Source organism: Apteryx rowi, unplaced genomic scaffold, assembly GCF_003343035.1.
Source record: "Apteryx rowi isolate R43461 unplaced genomic scaffold, aptRow1 scaffold_32, whole genome shotgun sequence".
NCBI lineage: Eukaryota > Metazoa > Chordata > Aves > Apterygiformes > Apterygidae > Apteryx > Apteryx rowi.
This window is the reverse complement of record NW_020449641.1, coordinates 1987577-2010327: the sequence shown is the minus strand read 5'-3', so window position 1 is coordinate 2010327 and position 22751 is coordinate 1987577. Positions and strand designations below refer to the sequence as shown.

The window sequence follows — 22751 nt, the reverse complement described above, 5'->3', positions numbered from 1 at the left end:
TTTTTGGGGCTTCCATCACTSTTGATTTCTTTTATGTCTTTATTCAAGTTACATCCTTGCCTTTCACAAAGAAGTGGCAAGGTGATAGGGAAATATTAAATCAGATTTGAAAATGATCATCTCTTTATTCTTTTTTTTTCCTTCTGATTCCTTATTCTTTTCAGTAGCACTTAACTATAATAATATATGACATACTGGGTTTTCCAAATTTTTGAAGTAAGATCTTGAGATTTATTTTGTAGTGGAAATATATACTGTGTCTAATGATGACATATGCCAGGACAGCTGTTTTTAGCAATTACTGTAACTGGAACAGTAAGCCCTTGCTAGCTCATGAATTTGTAACATTTTTTTCCCATGAATATATTTCCTATAGTAAAAACTTGTTCAGCAACAAAAAAATGTTCATTAATTTGCTAGGAGTTGAAATTACTTTTATCTTACAAATTCTGTTGCATTTCATTTGACACTTTTCCTGCCCTTATGGATTTGAAATTTAGCTAGATCTTATTTTTGAGGATGATCTTTTCCTCCACTGAAGTGTAGGGACATTTTGTATCGAAACTCCCTTCAGTGGTAGGAGTTTTCAGTACATGTTTTCCATTTAGGTATAATTTCTCTGTCTCTGTCTTTCTCTCTCTGCCTAAATACCATATGTGCTAGTACCAACCTTACCTCACAAAAATCTAATTATTTTCGGCATTTGAACTTGCAGATAATTTAATTTTTAAAAAAAAAAATTGTGTTCTGTTAGGTTTTCCACTGATTGCTCTAGCTTTATGGTGTGGCAATAACGCTTTGTGGCAACACAGAGTAGAATGTTATACAGAAATATAATAAAAGACCTTTTGTTCAGCATTTCCCTCATTACATCAGAGCTCTATAAATGGAGCAGTTGCTTTTCTTTCACTCCAAGCAATGTTTTCACCTCAGATGTAATGAAAAGATACAAAAACAAGTGTAATAGGGTAGTTAGAAGGCAGGTGACTATCTTTTATTTTGCTACTTCTCTCTTCTGGTTCTGTCAGTATTTTAATAGAAACCTTGAAAGCAGAATTTAAATTGTGAGTCATCRTCTTAAATTTTATGTCACCTTTCTTTTGGGCTTCTCCATGTATGTTGCCTCTTTATCACGGATTAAAGTTAAAATGATTATTTCCATCCATTTGGAAAAACTTTTGGAAGAGTGCGTTCAAACTCGTGAAACAGCTACGTGCCCCTCCTGTGAACATTAATAATTCACTTCAGTTGCATGTTTCTTCCAAATGCCTGTGCGCTGAAGCAAAGTGGAGTTTGGTTGTAGTACTTCAGCGTGCCCTGAGATGGATTTCCTTGTGTTGGCTTGTAAGAGCCAGACTAGCCAAAATGTTGCTGAAGGGATGTAATCACTGGCCTCTCGGAGAAGATTTGTTATGTATCCCAGAGTTTTGTGTTAGTCCTGTCCTCATTGCCACTCCCGTAAGAGTAGTCCCCTTGGTTGAGATTAATTGAGATTACTTGTTGAGAAGACATCAAGGTTTCAGACTTTGCTAATGGTTTCAGCCTTGATTTGCTTATGGAACTCGCTTTTCCCCAAATATCTCCTTGTTTTCTCTCATACTGTCCCTTACAAGGCGTTTGCTGTGGGGAGAAAAAAAAACCAAAGGTACCATCTTTTGCTTTCTCTTGGACGGCTTCTCAATTTCCCTCTGTTGTGAGGCCCGCGAAAGGCTTGATGAGCACYAGGCAGCTGGTGTGACCTCTTCTGAGCACAACCCATGTGTGGCTGTTGCCTTGGGCTCCCCCCGTGTTGTGTTTTGTTGTCGCGGCCTCAGCTGTGGCCTGGGATGGTCATGGCGGCGTTCAGCACGTGGAGCCGCTGACGTGCTCTAAACTGAGGCTTTTAGGCACCACTGTGCTACAGATAATAACGGTACGAGTAAAGTAAGCAGGGCTTGAAGTATACTAACTCATGCCCTGGAGTTTTCTCTCAGACAGTTGGCATCCATTTCTGTAGTCAAACATTTAATAATCAAATTCGCTTAAAATATCCTTATTTGGTTAGTGCGGGTTTCTGGTTGGGCTCTGCTCTGGCAAACCCTGCGTCTCCGATTGTTTCTGGCGAGGGGACATTACTCTGGCTTCAGGGCTAGACCTTGCGACCGAGTGCAGCATGTGCACTAGTGTGGTGTAAGTCTGAATTGCAGCATCCTGGTTCCTTTTGTGTTGCAGCAGCCTTTTCTTACAGTTGTTCTTTGCCTCACTTCTTCCTCTCTTCCCTCCCTTTCTTTCCTTGCTGTCCCTGGCAGAATGGCTTTGAGCCTCTCTTTGTGTTTGAGATTGACAGTAACACCAATACCATTAAAAGGCGGCCAGGGACTCGCAAACAGGTGAAAAGCATGYGGCGTGTTACTGTTGTGGTTGTCGTACCCTGTGGTGTGCTGCATCCCCCTTCCCCCTGCCYGCTGGGGGATCTGTGAATTGTGACTGCTCCTTTTTGTCAGTCCGTGTCAAGGTTGTCTTGTTCTTTTTATGCAGAAATAAACAGTTCAGTTAGCAGAAACCTGTGGTCTGTAATGTTTCATTTTGTTTTTTTCCATGTGGCAGTTAAGGTTTTATTTGCTTAAGTCAAGTGATGTTTTGAAACTCTTATCTTTTTTTTTTTTTTTTTTTTTTAAATCCCACTACACTGCTGTGGAGAAGAGGCTGTCTTGAGAGTCAGCTACCAAGTCTGCATGATTCCTAAAGATGTTTGTGTTTAAGGCCTGCCCAGTGTATAAGCTCTCTTTCTAGACCTTCCAGGCTGCACTTCTCTGAAGAGGCAGAATAGCTGTGAATCTTTTAAAACAGCCCAAGTGTGTGACTTGCACCCATAGAATTCCTAGGTGTTATTTAGTGGGGCTCTTTGCTATTTGAATGCTGTTTGAGAAAGTTTTGTTTCATTCTTGAGTCATTCACTCCTCAAATGTTAATGTTTTGTGTGTGGTTTTGATAACCAGAGGGATAGAAAGTAGTTCATGCTAATTAAAATTCAGAAGGCAACATCTGCATTTTTGTTTCAAGTGCCTGGGATATCTAGAACCCCAAGAATCCTGCTTTGGGCTTTCCTGAGTTTTCATTTTTGTGTGGGTAACACACAACATTATGTTATGTGTTTAGACAGTAGACTTCCATAGTTGACACTATTTCCCACAGTCTGATGTGACCTTGTACTTTAGCAGCAGTATTGGCTGAGGAATTCATGGAGAGACCCAATTGGCCCCTTAGATACACCCGTCAGTGACACGTGTGTGTTGGCAGGCTGGAGCTCCCATTCTGGACACATGAAAAGTAGTTTGTTGGACATTGGTTCTAATTGAAATTGGGCAGCACTTTGTTCGTGACAGCACTGTAAATCTTCACGCTGACATCTTCTCTGAGAGTTAGATTCCAGAACTGCGTGTGCTTTGTGTGCTTGTACTTCACAAAGGCCAGCATTAGGGGATGGGGCAGACACAGTGTTGGTGTAGTCTTGAGCTTGTTAGATGTGGGTATCTCTGCATTCACAAAGTTAATGAGAAAACAGCCTGCTAAAACTGCATAATATGTTTGAAACATAATGTGTTTGAAATGTGTTAAAAGGAAAGCTATTTATTTTGAGTAGTGGCTTCGGATGAGCTGTTGTAGGGCAAGCTTTCCTTTTGGCGCCAGAGTCTGCTGGCGTAGGCACTGTGTTAATAAAGAAGCTCCAACCTCATTTATTGTTCTTAGTTCTGTTTCTGATGTCACTGTGTTGTGTGTAGAAGAAACACGCCACCTCCCAGGCTTATTAGCCAGAAAGTTTAGGAGGATAGGAAGGCTTTAACTGTAGTTCAGCTAGTAAGTATCTGTTACTCCTGTCTTTGCCCGTTGAGTGTTTCTGAGATTGTGACCACCTCTTCCTTTCTAATTTGTCTAGTGCGTTCAGTCTCTGCACGTGACCTGTCAACTGTTTGCTAACACTACTGCTGCCTTCTCTTTCTTTCTGTGTTCAGTCACTCTCAGGGTTGAGTCAAGAAGGCTGTGCTACTACCCTGCCTAATGCCTCTACCTTCAGAACTGTCAAGGTATCTCTTGCTATTATCATTCACCAGTAAAGCCAACAAAAAACTCTTGGATCCACACATCTGTTTTAACAGGTGTTAGTCTGTCAGCTTCTAATCAAAAGTTTCAGGTAGGGTATGAATCTGATCTACCTGATTAAATTATAGTAGATATTACCTCACTTTAGCTTTAGGCTGTGTCTACAGGAGGCCTAAATCATAACAGCATGTTAACCAGTCTGTGTTCTGAGGGGTTCTTAGTCATCTTTGATGTTGTGTTTTATTTACAAGATGATTTTCTCATGACCAAGTTGAGTTAATCAAAAATACTTTTATTGTATTCTTTACCAGCTTACTTTTACCACCAAATACAGTTAGTTATCCTATATTTCTTTTTCCTTTGTGGAAACTGCTATACTGAATGCATTCATCACAAGAAATCCTAAGTCTATGCAAGCACTGTAATAAAACCACAGTGTATTTCATTAGGGAGAGTGAAATTCAGTAAACAGCAGTTTTGCATTAGCAGAGATGTAGAAGAGGTTGTGTAGTCTTATCAGTGGTGCTATTATGCAAGTTCTTTGTATACTTAATTATCTGTTTTTCAGTGTCTCCTTAGCGAAGGATACTTTGAAAGCTTTTGGTTGGAAGGAAGAGTAAACAAAGATCTGTCACTGCACTGTTAATGCCATTTCACAATTCTTTTTCCTGAAAGAAGAATTGTGCAATTTCTGCAAAAGAAATAACTTTGTAACTTTCTGAGGAGATGAGACTTGGAGAACAACATGTTGTGTTTTTCACATTTCTGTTTTTCTCTGAAACATATTTAGATGGATGGAGCCTTTTTAAAAACAAAGTAAACAAGAAGTTAGTCACAGCTTTTCCRAATTAGGATCATTTATACTCTTGCTTTTTTGTCCACAGAGTGATGACAGATCGACCATCTCTCCCAGCTCACCTACCACTCAGACAGGTAACAGGGAAAGGAAGTCATGTCTGAAAAATAAGATTAAAATGCCTGCTTGCACACTTGTACTATTAGAGCAGGGAGCATAGATTCCCACCTCTGTTTGTGGTACTGCTGTGTTTGAGAATCTATCCAGTTATTTGGGTCTGTTTAGAAACACATGAGTAAACAACAACAGGGGTGAAGCATGTCCTCAGAGAGAGAGAGCAGGGTTTGGCTGTTTCAGGCCTTCATATAGGCTGTGTCCTACAGATGTGTTCAGCACCAGTTAGAACAGTTGCTGGAAGTGGTATGTGGAATGTGCTTTGCATGCAAGTGTCCTTGGAAGTGCCTTTTCCTGCCGTGTGCTTGTGTCATGCATGGCTGTATTTTATTTTGCCATTATTATATTAAAATTTTGTTTTGTTCTTTTTAATTACCACATTGCTGAACCCATTTCCTATTAAACTCTAACCGTTTCCTTCTTCCTTCTTTCCTTTCCTGTGCCTTTCCACATTTGTTTAGTCCACCTTTCCCCTCCATATCCTGGCCCTGCAGCCCCGCCTTCCTATAGAAACCCTTCCCAGCGACCTGAGAGTTTCCTTTTCCGAGCAGCTGTCAGGGATGAAGCAAACAAAGGTAGGTTATATAGTTTAGAAACAACCTGGTTTTGTTACATTATATAAACATCTGCATTACCTAGGTTTTGCACTGTTCTGTTACTTCAGATCATTATCATCGAACTAGTTTTAGAGTTTCATTTGTGGGTACCTGGCTTTAAATTGAAAATAAATACTTTCTGAATAAGCAATTATTTAGAGTTGTCAAATACTCTTTTGTCATATTTATGTAAATGTGGGAATTTGTTCTTAGGGTTTGTGCTTACACGTAGAAGGATATCGAGGAAATGCCACATGAGCTTCCAAAAAGTTACAAAGGCAGCTTGATATGTTTACTTGTATAGTAACACATAATAAAATTACAATTTTTCTAGGAAGACTGAGCTCTTTCAACATATTTCATCTTTAAAAATCTGTCCTCTTTTTATGCATGAATATTAGCCAATGGAAAGAACAAACTCTAAACAGAAAGGAAGATCTGTTACAGAAACGCTTCATTTAGATTAGCAGGTCGTTAGCTTGGTAGGTTAATAATCCAATGAAGGAAACAGATTTGTGAAAAGGAATGTGCTGTACCCACCCTGGCACATTGCGTGTGCACGTGTAATACAGCAACAAAGGACAGTCAGCCAAACCAAGCTTAGTGATTCTCTTTCCTTTGTGTTACCCTTTTTTAGTTGTTACTTCATCTTCCACCTGTGCCTTGTCTCCTGCTAATGGTTCTGCAGACCCCAGAGCAAGACAATACTCCAAACAACGTGAGGAAGAGCTGGAGCTAATAGAGCAACTACGTAAGGTACATGCTGACAGTAACCAGTACATGGACATCTTAGGAAATGCATTGCATGTATCATGCTAAAGCTGTTCTTGTGTTTTGGACTTATTTCAGTGAACCAATACACTGAACAGCTGACCAAAATTAAATGGCAGCTGTACAGTCTGTTTCTTTCAGTTGCATGAAGTGGTGTTCACTTTGGTTTTTCATGGTGGATAGTCAGCTTTCAAATTCTGTAGAATATACTGTACTGACTCTCACTCCTGACTGCCCAGTGATCCTTCACTTTTAAAATGAACATGTGCTTTCTTCCTTATCACCCTTCATGCTTGTAAGGAACTTGCTGAAAAGCCACCTCGCTATCGTCCTTTTAATCTCTTAAAAAAAAATCCCCATTGCTGTAAAGCCCACAGAAGAGGAGGCGGAGTGCTGAGACTGCTGCCAGCCATACTGACTGTGAGGCTTTCTTGTGTGCTCTGGATCCATCTATTGATTCTTGCCCTATCCTTAGTTGAGTGCAGAATATCTGAGATACAGATGTACCTTATGCTTGTGCTTTTTGGCTATTCAGGTCACCAGGATCCTGGCTGGTGGCCAGGTACAATGGCAGTACAAATGAATATTGAAAATGCCACATGGTGTTAAGGTACTGCTCTGCTTTGCTCCAGGCTTGTTTTTGGAGAACGTGAAGGGATTTCCTGAAGTGCTATAATTAATTGTTTGAGCTTTCTCAAGGAAAAAGAGTTACTACTTGTTAAAGCTGATTTTAAAAGCCTGTGAGCTCCCAGATGGACAGAGAGGGTTCTTCCTCTTTATGAATTTTAAAGAAAGGGCAATATAGCAAGTTCCCTTAAGCAAAACAAAACAAAAAAAACTTGGTGCTGTTTGTAGAGCGTTCTTGCATTATCTCAGAATGCTTTTTATATATTAAGTCTCCTGCTCTACTTCCTAGGTAAGCTTAATTCGTTTTTTTTATACTTAACAATTTTCGTACAGACACTGCAATTCATATAGCATTTGAAATAGGATAAAAACCTGAACTGAATTTGTATTCACTCTTCCCATAACACCATACATTCACTACCTCATTCTTTTATACTATTTATACCTAGTAGTTCTTTTTTTTCTTTACAGGGAAAAATGTTATCTTGGCTTTTGTTAGCTATATTCTCCTCCAACCCACAAAGACAATTATTTTCACTTCCCTTAGTAGAGCCATTTTCTGAGAATCTGAAGGATGTGGATTACTTTTCTTAGACCCTGATTACATTATGTTTGTATAATGGTTGCATTAGCCCCCTGTGCTGTGCAATAAAAGCTCTGTTTATCTTTGAGTTCAGCTGCTCCCAAATTGTGGTCAGCTCTCAGCCGTGGTGGTGCACAGAGCCTTTCTTGGTGGTACATAGAAATAAAGTTGTTCAGAAATACATCATGAGGATGGAGAAAGAGTTGGAATGCAAGTGATTCTGCCTCTTAGAAAATGTTCGGCAGAATGAAATAGTTGGAGGAAAGCAGCTCTTACTTTCTGTGTGTTCGTTTTTATACAGAATATTGAATCACGGTTGAAGGTATCCTTGCCCAGTGATCTTGGAGCAGCTCTCACCGATGGTGTTGTTCTGTGCCATTTAGCTAATCATGTGCGTCCTCGATCTGTTCCCAGCATTCACGTCCCCTCCCCTGCTGTTGTAAGTATGTAATGTTGACAGTATTTTATAGCTGTCCAAAATGATATCCAGCATTGTTCTGTAATCAGGCAAGTGCTCCATTCAGCATCTTCCTCTGTTCATGAGCAACCATCCCCCAAGCCAATAACCACCTGGTCTGTCTAAGCAAAAAAGGTGTGGCTTCATTTAAAAATATATTTTGGGATATATTTCAATTAAAGTTACTTTTAACACAGATTTTAAGATGATATTAACATTTTCAAGTCCTGTCTATGTTAGCCTGAAAACTAGTGAAATAAGAGATGGTTCAACACACAAACTGCAAAAGGATATTTCAGAAGATCAAGAGGTTTGAGAAGTTCAGGAGAGCAGATGGTAAGGATATACAGTATTCTCCACAAATGATTAGGAGCCTGTTACAGAAGACAGCAAGAACAGGCGGAGAATCCAAATTGATTCTTGTGTCCACTTCACAGCAGTATAAATTCCTCTGTGTAGGATTTTTAGACGAGCACACTTGAGCTCCATTTGCATGTGCTTGGAGAGTTCCTAGAACAAAACAAATCCAGGCATACCTGTGTGATAACAGGAAAAATAGCTTACTTTGTATCTGGGGATAGGAATCTCCCTTGTTATCTGAGCAAGGAAGCGCACAAAGAAGTTTGAAAATTTGGGAAGCTATTTCTCTTACCCTGCCTGTCTGCATTTTTTTGGGGAAGCGATGAAGATGATGTATTTCTAGGTGCATTACTGTGAATCATGTAAGGAAAGCACAGAATTAGGGAAAGATTGAGAACCATGAAGTAGAGACAGAATATTTACCTAATCTATCAACAAGATAAATTCTTTCTGGTTTTGGCAGCCAAAAAGTTCAGTGAAAATATTTAGGGTCAGCTACTCAGAAGCAGTACAGAGAGATGAATTGCTTGTTACACTCATTCACATTATCTTAAAATTGTATGAATAAGGAGGGGGGGGGAAAAAACAAAGACTGTTCCTAGGGGAAGAAGTTATAGCATGCGTGTTGTTTGCTTTTCCGTATTTTGGCCTCAGTCCTTGTGTCAGTGGAATTTGAACTGGCACTTACAGGGCTGCATACTATGTCATTGTGGTTCCTTTCCCTTGGGCTTATGTGAAGAGGCAGATGTCCTCATTATTTTGAGAACTATTTAACTGGACACGCCAACATTTTAGGCAGAATGTGGAATCTTCAAGAAAAAAAGACATACAGCCACCATTCAGCAGATTCCTGTTATAAAGAATATCTTTTCAATGGCCCAGTTTTATGTGCTGTCGGAATAAGCTGTGTTAGGAGTTAAATCACRGCTTTGTCATAAATCTCGAGGAAAAGGCAGCCTGTAGCTGCACAGCTCCAGGAGCAGAAGAGGCATCATGTCATGCCTCAGTCCACAATGTGATCTTTGTATTCCCTTTGTCCTTCGGGAGAAAGAAGTCAGCCCTAGCCTTTAACCTGCTTGCTTGGTGGGGTAGTATGGCAGACTGAGGGGACAGAGCAGAAGCGCCACCAGTCTGCTTTTTCTCACTTACTGAAAAGTATTGAACCCACAGAGGCTGCTGCCTGCTGCTCTGTGGACTGCAGGTAGCTCATACAAAGGAACAGGAAGCTTATGCCCCTTTAATAAGGAAAGAATAGGCTTCAAGAGTGGAAACAAGACAGAGCCTGTGCGGCAGCATGTCTGCGTAGAGGTGTAAAAGTTAACTATGTGGGGAAAAAAATTTTCTTGAAAAAATGCCAGGGAACCCAATTCAAACAGCCACATCAAACGCATCTGCAAGAGGCTTACGAGCAGCAGGTTTCAATTCCAGTTTTCTTCCATTATTTTCCGGTTTCATCTAGCCTCTTTTAATCTCTTTGTTAATTGAAATATACTTTGAAATATTTCTAAAACGTGGCAATCCAGAACAGACTCCAGATTGCCTCATACCAAGAAATTGCTCTGAAATCACAACACTGGAGCCATGTACGTGCGTTTCATTCAAAATATATTTTTTAAATTAGCATATTGCAGCCACTGAAAGTGTTAGCCTGTTTTAGGTAACACCTTGTATGCAAATTTTGCATGGGTTGGGATTGTCTTTTCATTAARACATCCAGCTTAGTATTTTTTAAATTAGCTTTGAAATTTGGGCTTGCTTTTCTGAAGAAAAACAAAGTGCAACAGAGCCTGGTTTGAATTAGACAAGCTTATGTCAGCGTGGTATGGTTTTGGCCAGCAGATTTATTAAGAATTTTATTTACATTAAAAAAATCTCTGAATATCCTGCCAATTAAGAATACTTTATGCCTTCCTCCTTTCCTTCTTTGCAGCCTAAACTTACRATGGCAAAATGCAGACGAAATGTGGAGAATTTCTTGGAAGCTTGCAGAAGGATTGGAGTGCCTCAGGTACGTCCTTCTGCTATTCTGATATTGCTTCAGGTGCAGTTCTGTATGATGCTTCAAAAAAACAGAACCTTTTTTGAGAGATTTGGTGGAAACCAAATAATTATATGGTTAGAAGGTTCAGGAATAAGGTACATCTTACTGTATAGGTCAGATTTGGTTTACATTGTCTTCCAGAGCAAAATGAAGTCAGATACAGTTGATTTGTCATAGGTCTGATTCATTTACTGCTCTGCCTCATATTCATGATACTGGATGCAGTTTGAATCTGCCTTGCAGAATTGCAGTGTACTTCTACAAATATAATTGAATTTTCTGGAGATTAGATATTTAGTAGCTTTAAAGTGGAGTAAAATTTGGATAATGTTTTGCATGTTTACTTTAATCGCAAAGCTTTTGATGTGCCTTCAGACTAATCCTCCTATGTGAACATTTTTACTGCCTTACCAAGAAGCCACGGTATTATTCACTTTTCTCTGATGGTAGCTATCTTTGCATAGATCCTAATTCTTTGTGTTATGTACCAGTGGTAGCATTCCAGTATCTTCTGGTATTCCTCTTCCCCTTCTGAAACTGGAAGAGCTATGAAGTGGAAACATATGAAGTAACATATTGGAGTCCAACTATCCTGTTTTATGCTGTCCTGTCCTTTTGCCATTGCTTTATTTAGCAGCTATCTCAGCGCAAATGGTTTTGATACATGTCATGTTTTGCTTTATTTTTCTTCTAGTGCATTAATTGGATTGGTTTCTTAAACTGCTAAGTGTTAGTGTTTCTGTTTTAGGTCCCGTTTTCTTTCTTTTGCTTTGTGAAAGGGAAAAGTAGACCCAGTGACTCATTTCCCAACAATTTCTAAAAGCTATGCTCTTTAGTCACCAGCGCAGTATTTTCTGGGTTTGTCCCTGATAGCTTCACTTGCAGGCAGGATTTGAGCCATTGGAAGTTCAGGGTAGCATATTTATTGAGTCGCCCAGCCTTTTCACATGACTCCGTGGTGCACAGCATTGGAACGTGGTAGGGGACATGAGGGATAATTAGCGTTTTGAGGTGCTACACTCTCTTTTTCCCCTAAGAAACTTCAGACTTTTACTTCTGGCAGGACTGCATAACAAATTCTTCTGAGGTAGAGTTATTCAATTCCATCGCAGCTCCGCAGTTTATAGCTCCCTCAGATATGCAGATGTAATTGTTTGTGGAGGTTGCAGTGCAAAGCAGACCACTGAAATGACCTACATTTAAAAACAAACAAAAAAAAACAACCCCAGCAAAAAGTCCCCTATAGACTTGTGCTACATCTGTCTTGGTTTCATTAAAAACTCACCTCCTACCTGAGATCCTCTTTTTTTTTTTTTTTCTTTTCATTTCTCCTGCTTTAATCTGAAAAAGTTCAAGGAGAATGTCTCTGGGGAAGCTTACTGAAACCCCCGCATGAACTCTAAATTTACTCTCACATGTCTACGTTACATGTCTACTGAGATGAGAAAGCAAGATATCTGTATGAAAGAATGGCATGGCAGCCTAATATATTTTTGTTGAAAAGATGCCTGCAGGTATCTCCTTTCATTTAAATTCTAATTACAAATATAAAGGGCTTTTTCAAAGTATGGATCTATGTAGAAATACTTACCTTCTAAGAGAACAGGCTACTTTATGTAAGAAGCTACTTTTAGAAAATGCTAATTACAGGCAGAGCTAGACTCCTATTCCAGCACCACAATAGAGCAGCTATTTCTATAGGACTTTGCCAGTAGAGCCCTTGCATGAAAAGAAACCGATAGTTAACAGAATATGGTATGTGTGCATCTAGATTTTGTTGATTTACGTAGTTACCTCTGTGCAAGGGAGGCAAAAGATATACTGGTAATAGTTATAGAACACTTAAGCTTTAATTAATACTAGATATTTCTGCAGAATACTACATTCAAGCATCAATTACACATAAATAATCCTTTGTACTATTTCCGTTAATTAAGATGCATGCAGCATCTTAACGTTGGTGAGTACTCAGTGCCAACAGCGTCTCAAAAACCTGCAGCCAATTTATTTCCCCTGAAACAATATTGGTTTTCACTAAGGCATGTGTAAGCTGCTTAATTTTTAACAAAAAAGGTTTTTACATGTTCAAGTTGTACACGTGACAGGCAGCAACACACTGAACACTGAACACTTGCATTAAGGTAGCTCTTTGGAGTGAGAGTCTTGCAGATTCCTTTGTGAGAATTAACCAGCTGGGATACACTCCTTGAATGTGTAGGGTATATCTGAGATGTCTGATGACTGACTGCTTCGTGGATGTTCGTATGGCTAATTGACTTTTTTTTTTCTGTCTGTTTTCCCTTCCTGCTCACACACTTTGGACAGGACAATCTTTGTTCCCCTTCTGACATTCTGCAGCTAAACCTCAGCGTTAAAAGAACAGTTGAGACCCTTCTTTCCCTGGGGACAGATTCAGAAGAATCCAGTCTTGTCTCCCTTTCCATTCAGCTTTGGGGCTTTGTGGTGTTTTACTGTACTCTAATGCTAACACTCTGTATGTTCTATCGCTGGGTCTTTCTCCTCTAGCTGAAAGAAGGTGTTGCTTCTTCCTCCCTCCATCACTCCAGCGCTTGGTAAAGGATTTTGGTTTCTGTCAAGACTGTGTGTATGAAGTGCTTTCTTTTCCACTTAGGGGACAGAGGTGGCAGGTACAATGTGTAAACATGTTGGTACACCCATGTGCCTGCCTGTAACATAATTCACATTTGTATTTGCTGTGTGATATGTAGCGGATAAATGCTTACAAGGGGAGAAGTGTTGTCCACAGGCYAAGGCAAGGGACTGAGTTTAGGACATGTGGGTGCGATGTGGGTATGTGCCTCCATTTCCCCATCTGTGGAATGGGAATTGCACCCACTCTGGTCCATTGTTTCAAGATTATCTGGTGAAAAATATTAGAGAAGGATGCAAAACTTTTTTTTCTTTTTTTCTTTTTTTTTTTTTTTTTTTTTTTTTTCTTTTTTTTTTGCACCTTGGTGTTCTTGATTAGCTCTCCCAGTCTTAGGAGACATGGTCTGATAAGCTTGTCTGCAGGGCTTTACTGTTTTTTTTCTTCTTACCCACAATTCTTTATCCTGCTTCTGAGAGTATTTGATTTCTCACATTTGTAGACTCTGGTATGTTTGAGTCAGGATTTTTAAAGTAGCTGTCTGTGAATCCAGAGCTACTTCAGTTTCATAACAGATCAAGCAGGAAATATTCAGAGAAATTTAGCTCTTCAGCCAGCTTTGGGGAAAAAGGAAAAAAAAAAAGGAAAAAAAGAATTCTGGTGCAGAAGGAAAAATCTTTACTATTCCTTCAGATGCCACAGAATGTCATGGCATTTTACTGTGATCTTGATTAAAGACTTGATAAAAACTTAAGAAAAACTTCCTGAGTTGCCACTTGATTGTGGATGCCCCAAACCATGCTTATTCCATATCCCTTCTTTTCCCCTGTCATTTTTGGGAACTTTTTCATCATGTGATTACAGAGATATAAGCCCTGGCTGCACATACACTCTTCGCTGTTTTGCAAAACTCAGGTAGTCTTCCATAAAGCTTCCAAGCTTTTCCCTCCCCGTTGCATCCTGGTGCTTTAATGTATTTCTCAGGGACACCTCAGAACGTCAGGGCACTCCTAGTGTCATTTGCAAAAGACCATGTCTCCTTAGAGCGTAGACCGATTCAGGGAACTCTGTTCAGAGCTCAGCTACAGGTAAGTGTTAGGTAACATGGCTGTTCTGAGGGTTTTCTCAACAAATTTCTCTTATATCTGAAAATGCAGTAACCGGCTCGTAAGCCCAGTTTACGTGGTGTCAGCATTCCGGCATTAACCCGGCAACAACTCTGAAGCACAGTTTAAGATACACAGGAGCTTAGTTGCAAATGCTGTCGCTACCAGTAAAAATGTTTGTTACAGGCACACGAATCTCACGAGCTCTTGTAACATAAAACGGATGTTTAGCAAAGGAGTAAGCAGAGGAGTTGAGTCCCTCTTTCAAAATCGCACACTGTGACTGATGCAAAATGTCCTGTCCAAGCAAAACATTTCTGAGGAGAGAGGGGATCTTTGGCAGGACTGTGCTTGTTTTATTTTTAAATAAGCTATTTTTGCACTGTTTACTGATATGAACTAAAATGAACTCAGTTCCTGTGTTTCTTAACCTCTTCTAATGAACACTGTGATAAAAGCAGCAAGGGTAAAGTTTTACCCTAACAGTGCCTTCCAGTTTTTAAATTTTATTTTGTCAGGACTCTCTACGTGGTATGGAGTCCTTCCAAAGCTTTTCACCTTATTTATTTGCTACTTAAGTAAAAAGATAAGACTTATTCAGTCAAGTTTACAGGTATTTTCTCAAAAAGAACTTTTTTTTTTTTTTTTTTCCAAAATAACATCTATAAAATTGGTGGAAGAAAAACACATTTCAGCCTGATGCTCTGTCTTACTGTGAGGATTTCAGTCTGGGTTAATTTGGTCTTTCTCCACCCTGAGCTTTGTGGGAAGAGTGTTGGCTGCCATCACTTATGCTGAAGATTTTCTTTTACATGAATGATCAGTAATGGTGCAAGGAGTGAAGAAATGCTGATTGTTGTGGAAATACATGAAAAAAAAATCTGCTGTAGCTTTATAGGGAGGACAAATTTGGTTATTGACTAGAGATGCGGAGGACTGTTGGCACACGTATCCTGTCCGGGGATGACTGTTGTGGAGTGAGGAGAGCCAAGGCCTTGTGCAGGCTCTAACGTCATCGTAGACCGAAAATAGCACAATTCTTAATAAACAGTTTGAAAACTCTCTGTATTTTGTGTATCCATGTTATTCCTCCGAATGATTTTTGAGGTAACCTGTTAAACAGGTGAACTTCTGAAAGATGAGTAAGTTGTACTGACTCTTAAATATTACAGGAGGGATATTTGCCGTTAAATATACTGACAATTTGTTGTTGTCTTGAACAGGAGAAACAGCATTTTCTACATTTATTATCAAGGCTATTTCAGTCATACACAGAAGCAAATCTTTTTTTTGTTTTGTTTTGTTCTTCCATAAAACAACTTGTGTTCTCTGCTGTTTCCTCCTTTCCCAAGAATTTTTGTGGTGATAGAAATCAACTCATACATATGGGCTGAAGGACTTCAGATGGACAATGTGTCTTGCAATGAGAATTGCTCTTCAGTATAATGTTGCCTCTTAGACTTCTTGCACAGTGTTTCTGTCACACGTATTACTATTTCAGTCTCTGCTTTAAAAGCAGGTCTTTGCTTTCTTGTTTTCCGTAACAAGATTTGCTGCATGAGGACTCCCTCATAAGCCAGTTGTGTTTTGGGAGGGAAACCATGGTTCCTTTCCTACTGTTTGCATTGCAGCTGGTTCATCATGTTGAATCAACACTTTCCCCTTTCCTAAGTTAGTCTAATTTTGGTTTCATCAACTGCTACCATTTCAGTGTGGGTGAAGATAGAGGACAGTGTTATTTCCCTCTTCTCCCAAAATCCTTTTTAGAAATTCTCCTTATTTATACTTACTTTCTGTGTGATGGCTGATATTGTAAACACACTGATTATCTGAAAGCTTCCTCTCTTGGTAGTCACATTTACAGTTCTTTATTCACAAGCAGAAATTTCATTTCATACTTCTGTGTGTGTGTGTTAGCTGTCCATAACATTTCATATTTCAGTCTCTTTTTGCTTAATTTTTTTTTTCTTTTCAGTTGAGTGTTTTTCATCCATTTTGTTTTTGTCTTTGTTTTGTTCCCCATTCAGGAGCAATTATGTTTGCCTCTACATATTTTAGAAGAGAAGGGTTTGACACAGGTAGCTGTGACTGTCCAGGCGCTCCTGGAGCTGGCGCCCCCAAAGCAGCAGCAACTTCACCACTTGTCTGCTGTGTAGAGACCTCCGGGACCTTTTGGGTTACCTTGGCTAAGCAGAAGGACATGAAGACTTTACTGCCCATGCAGTGCATCCAAACACACAGAGCTCTGTTCTAAGGAAATGAGTTTCCATGATTCCTGACAGGAATGTTTTGCTTCATTTCTCCACTTTTTTTGGAGATCACAACAGTTTCCAATAGCAGGTTTTTTTATCAGTATTTTTGCCCCTTATAAAACGAAGTTTATTGTGAGGAGGGCAGGGAGTTCCACTGGTTGGTTGTTGGAGCCAGCTGTAGAACTGACCTTGTAGATTTGAAGACATTGGTGTACAGTTTGGAAAGTGAGATGATTCCTAAGAGGATTCRGGTGTTAGAAGGATGTTGTTGCAATGGGCATATGGGGAATGAGAGTTCTTTCCTTCCCCACAGGGTTCAAAGAAAGGGAGTTTCTTTTGCCTCTAAGAAACACCAGCTCTTTCCATTATATGTAAAGGATTACAGGTTAAAATTATGTTGCAGAGGGTTTCATCACAGGGCTGAACCTCATGCAGCTGTATCCTATGTTGGCATGTCCTCAGTATTTAAAATCTGAAGAAAAATAACYGAGTCCCTGTCCTGTTCCCCACCACCACCGCCCCCCCAAGGGAAAAAAAGTACTGCATGGTATCTCCACAAGAAACACACATCTTAGTAAAAGATACTAAACCAGAACAGTTCCATTTGTATTAAACACATTAGCATTTTTGCTGGGTTTACTTTTTGTTTGGGTTTTAACATGTCTTTGTCTGGAAATTTTTCCAACATCAGTGGAGGAAACCTCCTTCTACCTCCTCTCACCTCCCCCTTCCAGTCACATAAGGATGCATTTAGTTACTGAGCAGTTTTGTCAGAGGGTGACTAAATGTCATCAAGAATCATGTACCTGTTTTCACTGCAGTGCAAAGAATTGCAATTGCAACCTGCCCTGCTAATCATTAGAAACCCATTATTAAATAAATTTTTTAGCAGGGGCTGGAGCATCCTGTACAGTTGTGCCAACACTGGTGAATGTCCCAGCCACTGAAAAATTAATGATTTTAAGAACATAGTTACTGAATTTCCRTAGGTGGGTTGCGTATTATCAAAGCGGGAATCTGTTGCAAAAAGGTAGCTTCTATTTGTAGGTTTGACAGGGCTTTAAAAAAAGCCATTTTTTCATCGGTGTTCAAATAGAGAGATGCACTCATTTTACAGAACTACCATTACTTCACCCTTCTTTCCTGATGCAAAAATTGAAATTGAAAATACAGGAATGGGAGAGACACCAGCCAAGTTTTGCATTTTACTTTAAAGTCAACCTGCAAAACAAAGACTAGTTTTCTGTGCTTTGGTCCCACTGACTAGGCCAGGCTTATTACCAGATCAGTAACAATATATTTTTTTTCCCCCCAGAGACCTTGCAAAATCCCGTTTTCCATCCATGCGATTCTCTTGTTAGGTTCTGGTGTGTTTAAAGTATCCCAGAATGTTACGCCACAAATATGTAGTGCACGGGGTCTGAGACCAACTTCAGGCACTGGAGATATTCTATCATGGAATATATTTGAACCAGAATATACCAAGAGGATTTCACGGGGATGAAGGAAGGAGAAGAAATAGGAAAAAGCTAGCTAAAAGTCACCTTTGCTGAAGTAAAGCTGCTGTGGGAGCACTGACAAAGACTGGTCTTAGCTGGGCTTTTCCCTGTTTGATTTGCCTCTTACTGGCATTGGCTGATCACGTTGCAAGCGTAAAAGAACCCGTGAAGGGTATTTAGAACTGTGCATTTGAAAAAAGAAACATTATTTTCCTACTGGGTAAGCGGGTTGCCGTGAACTCTTCAAAATCTATACACGCCGATAATTTGCAATACAGAGGAGGAGAGCAGCTCCATACAGACATACTTTCCTCCCGAAGTATGTCCTGTATTTCACTGAATTTCACTTGCAAAGATTGCTGATAGTGCTGAAGGGATTACGTAAAAATGTAAGAAGAAAACTTTCACTGAGGTCTCTGCTGTAGTTAGCTGAATGGAAGATTCTGCCACTCACAACAGTGCAGACCACACGTTTCTGCTATGGCTGTGCTTAATTTAAGAGAAGACAATGAATTTATCTTAGTTTTCAACATTAGGTCATTTGTATCATACGTGGGCATGCTACTTAATTAGCACACCCTTCTTAAACTACTTAAATGTATCCGTTTTAAGAAAAGGGGGTTCCCTTTGTAGACTTGTAAGGGTGTGGTGTTTGCTCCAGTCCAGCTTCCAGCACCTCTAGAAAGTGAAACTTAGCAGTATTCAGGTTGGTGGAAGCTTGACCTTTCATTAATACTCGTTTTTAGGAATTAACGGGGTGGGGAGTTGAATCTGGACTTCAAGAAATGGCCGTTTCCTGGTGTGTCTGGTTAAAACAGCTACTCTTGTGTACCATGAGCATGTACACACAGCAGCTGAATTTTATGCAAAGAGCAATGCTTGCCTGAATGGGCAGGCATTTGTCCCAAATATCACTTAGATGCTTCCAAGCATCCACGCACTCTGGCAGTTCCTGATGTATAGTGGTCATGTTACTTTCACTTTATAATCTTGTATTTTCGTGCCGGCAAACACTAAATCTTGACCAGATGTTTAGGACAAAAATCTAAGCCTGAAGTTTCGTCATATGGTTTATTTAACATATTATACCAAAAACCACTTCAGTTTTCTTTTGCAACAAAATGGGTTGGGATTTGTTTGGTGTATTTATGTGCAATTTTTGCTGTATCCRGTGAAAAGAATATTTTAAAGAAAACACATGTAAAATTTTACTTTGTGTGCTAAAGCAAGAGGCAATTGTCTTTCCTTTCTGGGGCATTTGTGTTGGAGGGCGTGGGAGGAATCCGTTGGAGTGTTTAGTGCTTGCTAGTATTTATGTACTAACTCCATTGTGTTATGATCCTTCCTGAAATGATGTCGAGCACCGAACAGCATCTGAGGCTCAGCAATGTTACAGACTCAAAATCAAGCAGCGCTGGCACTTAGGAGTCCTTGAGAGTTTTGGAAAGATCAGGTCGAAACAGTGGGGATTTGATTCTTCCCCCTTGTGAAGGGGGAAGCTTTCTCTGAGGCCTCTTCCTTGGTGGCCTGTTTAAAACCAATTTGAAACAACTTTCTACAGTACTGAGAATATCTCTGTTCTCAATAGTGACATGATGGCAAGTGGTATTTTTAGCCTTTTATGACTATAAATGGTTCTTTGAAAACTGTTTTTAGAAGCAGAGGACTTTCAAGGTTGATTTGGACATCTAAAACAGTCTTTTGTATAGATATTGTGGTGTTTTACAAAGCGKTCTAATTTTGTTATTTCTGAAAACAGTGTAAACGTGTAATTAATAGAGTAAAGGATTTTAAAGCTTCATCCCATGCTGTATGTCTGTAAATACATTCCATAATTTCTAAGTCTGTTAAGTATAAATATGTCTGAAATGTGTATACTTTATTTTAAATTGCCTGTATTCTGCCAGTAGTGTGAACTCCTAGCACATTGATAATATAAAAGAAGACCAGGGGTAATTTGAAATAAAGTTTTAAAACCTACATTAATTACCGTATTTCTTCCTGCTGTTTTTTTGTGRGATCAATGAATGTCACATCCTGTGAGTCAGGTGAATAATCACCTTCTGAATTATCACACTTGGCAGTTAATGGACTTGGCTTGTTTCTCTCCTTTTCATAGCTAATTGGGATTGAAAAAATTCTGACATTTTTACACGCATTCTGCAGCCACTTCAGACTTTCTCAGGGATATTTTCAGCCTTTCCTAGGCACTGAGTAGCAGTGATTTTTGTTCAGAATCCTTTGCCCCTCCCTTCTCTCCCACAGTTTTTTGAGGGTTTTTTGTTTTTTGTTTTTTTTTCCCCCAAAGTGAGCAGTGCAACATACCTTTTAGATTTGGGCAGTTTGCTGCTGCCAGTACTGGTACTCCTTTTGCAGTTCTCCCGTTCTGTTTGGGTTCAGTCTATAAAATTTGCGTCCCTGTTTCATGCCCCCCAGCATTTAAAAGCTTTGTTCCTATTAGTCCAAATGTTTACTCCTCTTTTCTCCCCCCCTCATAGCTAGTTTTTGTTACTAAAAAAATATGAAGCTTAGAAATTGCCAGAGAAGCACAAACCCTCCCTACTTCATACACACTGCATAGCCCCATGCTCACTATGCCACTTCAGCATCCTTTTTTCAACTTCGTGGTGACTCCATCAGTTTTCAACCACGAGCACTTGGGACAGCTCAGTTTCTGTCTTCTTCAGGGCTGCCCAGCTCTCTCCAGGTTTTTTTCCCCCGTCCTCCCCCATCTAAAGTCTCCTCCTAACCAGCTTCTCGGTCTCCAGCCTTTCTTCTCCACTTACCTCCCTAGAAACCAGTTTGTCCAAAAGATTTGTGATTTCTTGATTTCCCAGCAGAACAATCTTTGATCTGTGCTTTGATCAGGTCGTTCCACAGCTGGAAAATACGAGCAGTACCAACCCTGGCAAAGTTGCCCCAAAATGCCAGATTTTGTGTCACTCTGCCCTCTGCTCCAGTCACTGGATGTGCTCAGCTTGTTTACTTGGCAACCGTATAGCCCAGAAACGCAAATCTACTCTGGTTTCTCTGCCCAAGCAAGGTGAGGCTCATGAGGAGAGCAGTGACTCTGAGAGCTGCTGCTGCTGCAGTGGAGGAGGCCTGGAGGAACTGGACGGATGGCAGCGTGGACCCCCCTGGGTGAGAGTCCACAGACAAGAACGTGCTGTTGTTGCCTGGAGAGCGTAAGCTCCCCGAGGTCAGGTGGGGTTAGGAAGCCTTGTGTCCTGTCCTCCAGGTCAGTATGAGCCAGTGGCCAAGACCACCTGGCTGGGACTCTGGAGATTGCATTCCCCCCTCTTCCCCCGCAACCTACTGGAATAATACAAATCCAGTTCAAAACAAAAAGAAAATTCACCCTCCCCCTCATACACCCACAGACACGGAGTTTCCTGATTCTGGAAGCAGACTTTGCTGTGCCCGTGGAATTATATGTTTATATATATAATTTTTTTTCCCTTTGAGATACCAGTCACTGAAATGGAAGTTTTGAATAATTTCATGACTAGTGCAGTCTGTAACTTCCTGCTGGCTCATTTACAGCAGGTCCAGAGCCCTGGATCTGCTGCAATGCTTCGTGAGGGTCAAAATCCATAAAAACAACTGTTTTCCTGGCATCAGGAAGTAGAGCTTGAAGAGGAGCCCAGCCTAGGCAGAGCTCCTTGGATGAGGAGGAGGATTTTTCAGAATTACATTGTTTTGTTCTCAGCTGCAAAGCAAGTGAAAACACTTGTTTTTGTTGCTGCCAGTACTGGTAGTCCTTTTGCAGTTCTCGTGTTCTGTTTGGGTTCAGTTTATAAAATTTGCACCCGTTTCATGCCCCACAGCATTTGAAAGCTTTGTTCCTATTAGTCCAAATGTTTGCTCCTCTTTTCTTGCCATGCTTCAGATTTCAGCTTTTTGGTTTTATTACTAATGTGCGTGTGCCTAGAAATTATGATATAAAAAGTGGAGATTTACWGTTCCTCCATTTTCTGTCTAAATTGCTGTCTGAAGAGTTAGTGATCAAACTTCATTCCCTCCACCCAAACAGGTCACCTGCTAGCATCCACCACGTGTGGCACATATTAGTCATAAATGAAACGTAGCAAAAAAAGCCAGAGAGTGAATGAAAAGGAAGAGTTAAAATTAGGAACGTAACACCAGTGGTTGCTATGAGGCGCCTACTGCAATAAGGAGCCATGGTGCAGACATGTGATGTAAGCATAGTCTTAACTTGGCTTCTGCAAGCAGCAGACTAGAATAATCCCTGTTGTTACCACAACGTGGGGACCATGGAAAACAAGTGAATGTGTTTTCCGCTTTGGTATCAGTGCTCTGAACGGGCACATGTTCTGGTTTAAGCTAACCAGCAATATTCCAGTGGTAATATACTTCTAACTCAAGTTTGTCTAATGTGTCTGAAATTTCAGCGCTCCCTTGACGATTGACCCAGCTTGATAGTCAGGCACCAGCCCCTTCCCTTCCCTTCAGACGGAGTTCTGAGCCAAACGCTTTCTGCTTGCAATTTCAGTCATTTTGCTTGAACTTAAGAACTTCTGGCAGTGTTCAGCTTGGACAYGAGGACTTTTGGATGGGATGGTGCCTCCGATAAAGCACGCGCTGGTCACACAGAATGCAGCAGACTTTGTATGGTTTAGCTGTCTCTCCTGCGTGGGAGTATCGGAAACCATCCAGCTCAGCCGCTGGGCTGATTTTGCTTTGTGCACAAACCTGTATGTGATTGACAGTAGTATCAAGAGAAAGGGCTCCCCCCTTAGTTAGCAAAGGGGTGCAGTGCTTCCCACCAGCTTCGCTCCCG

The 22751-nt window shown here is 40.3% G+C and overlaps 1 protein-coding gene across 6 annotated transcripts in view; it reads left to right on the top strand.

Moving 5' to 3' along the window:
• The window catches only part of LRCH3 (leucine rich repeats and calponin homology domain containing 3), a 71152-nt gene extending 51216 nt beyond the window's left edge, over positions 1-19936 (top strand). For 4 of the 6 annotated variants that reach the window (XM_026070882.1, XM_026070884.1, XM_026070885.1 and 1 more), the window contains 7 exons: positions 3993-4064; positions 4965-5013; positions 5512-5625; positions 6284-6402; positions 7929-8066; positions 10375-10452; positions 12811-16134. In XM_026070882.1, coding sequence (XP_025926667.1) covers positions 3993-4064; positions 4965-5013; positions 5512-5625; positions 6284-6402; positions 7929-8066; positions 10375-10452; positions 12811-13011 — 771 coding nt within the window. In that variant the 3' untranslated portion in view covers positions 13012-16134. Of the gene's footprint in view, positions 1-3992; positions 4065-4964; positions 5014-5511; positions 5626-6283; positions 6403-7928; positions 8067-10374; positions 10453-12810; positions 16135-16226 lie in introns of those variants that run through there. The other 2 variants (XM_026070881.1, XM_026070880.1) reach the window with 2 other exon arrangements.
• The last annotated feature ends 2815 nt before the right edge of the window (positions 19937-22751 follow it).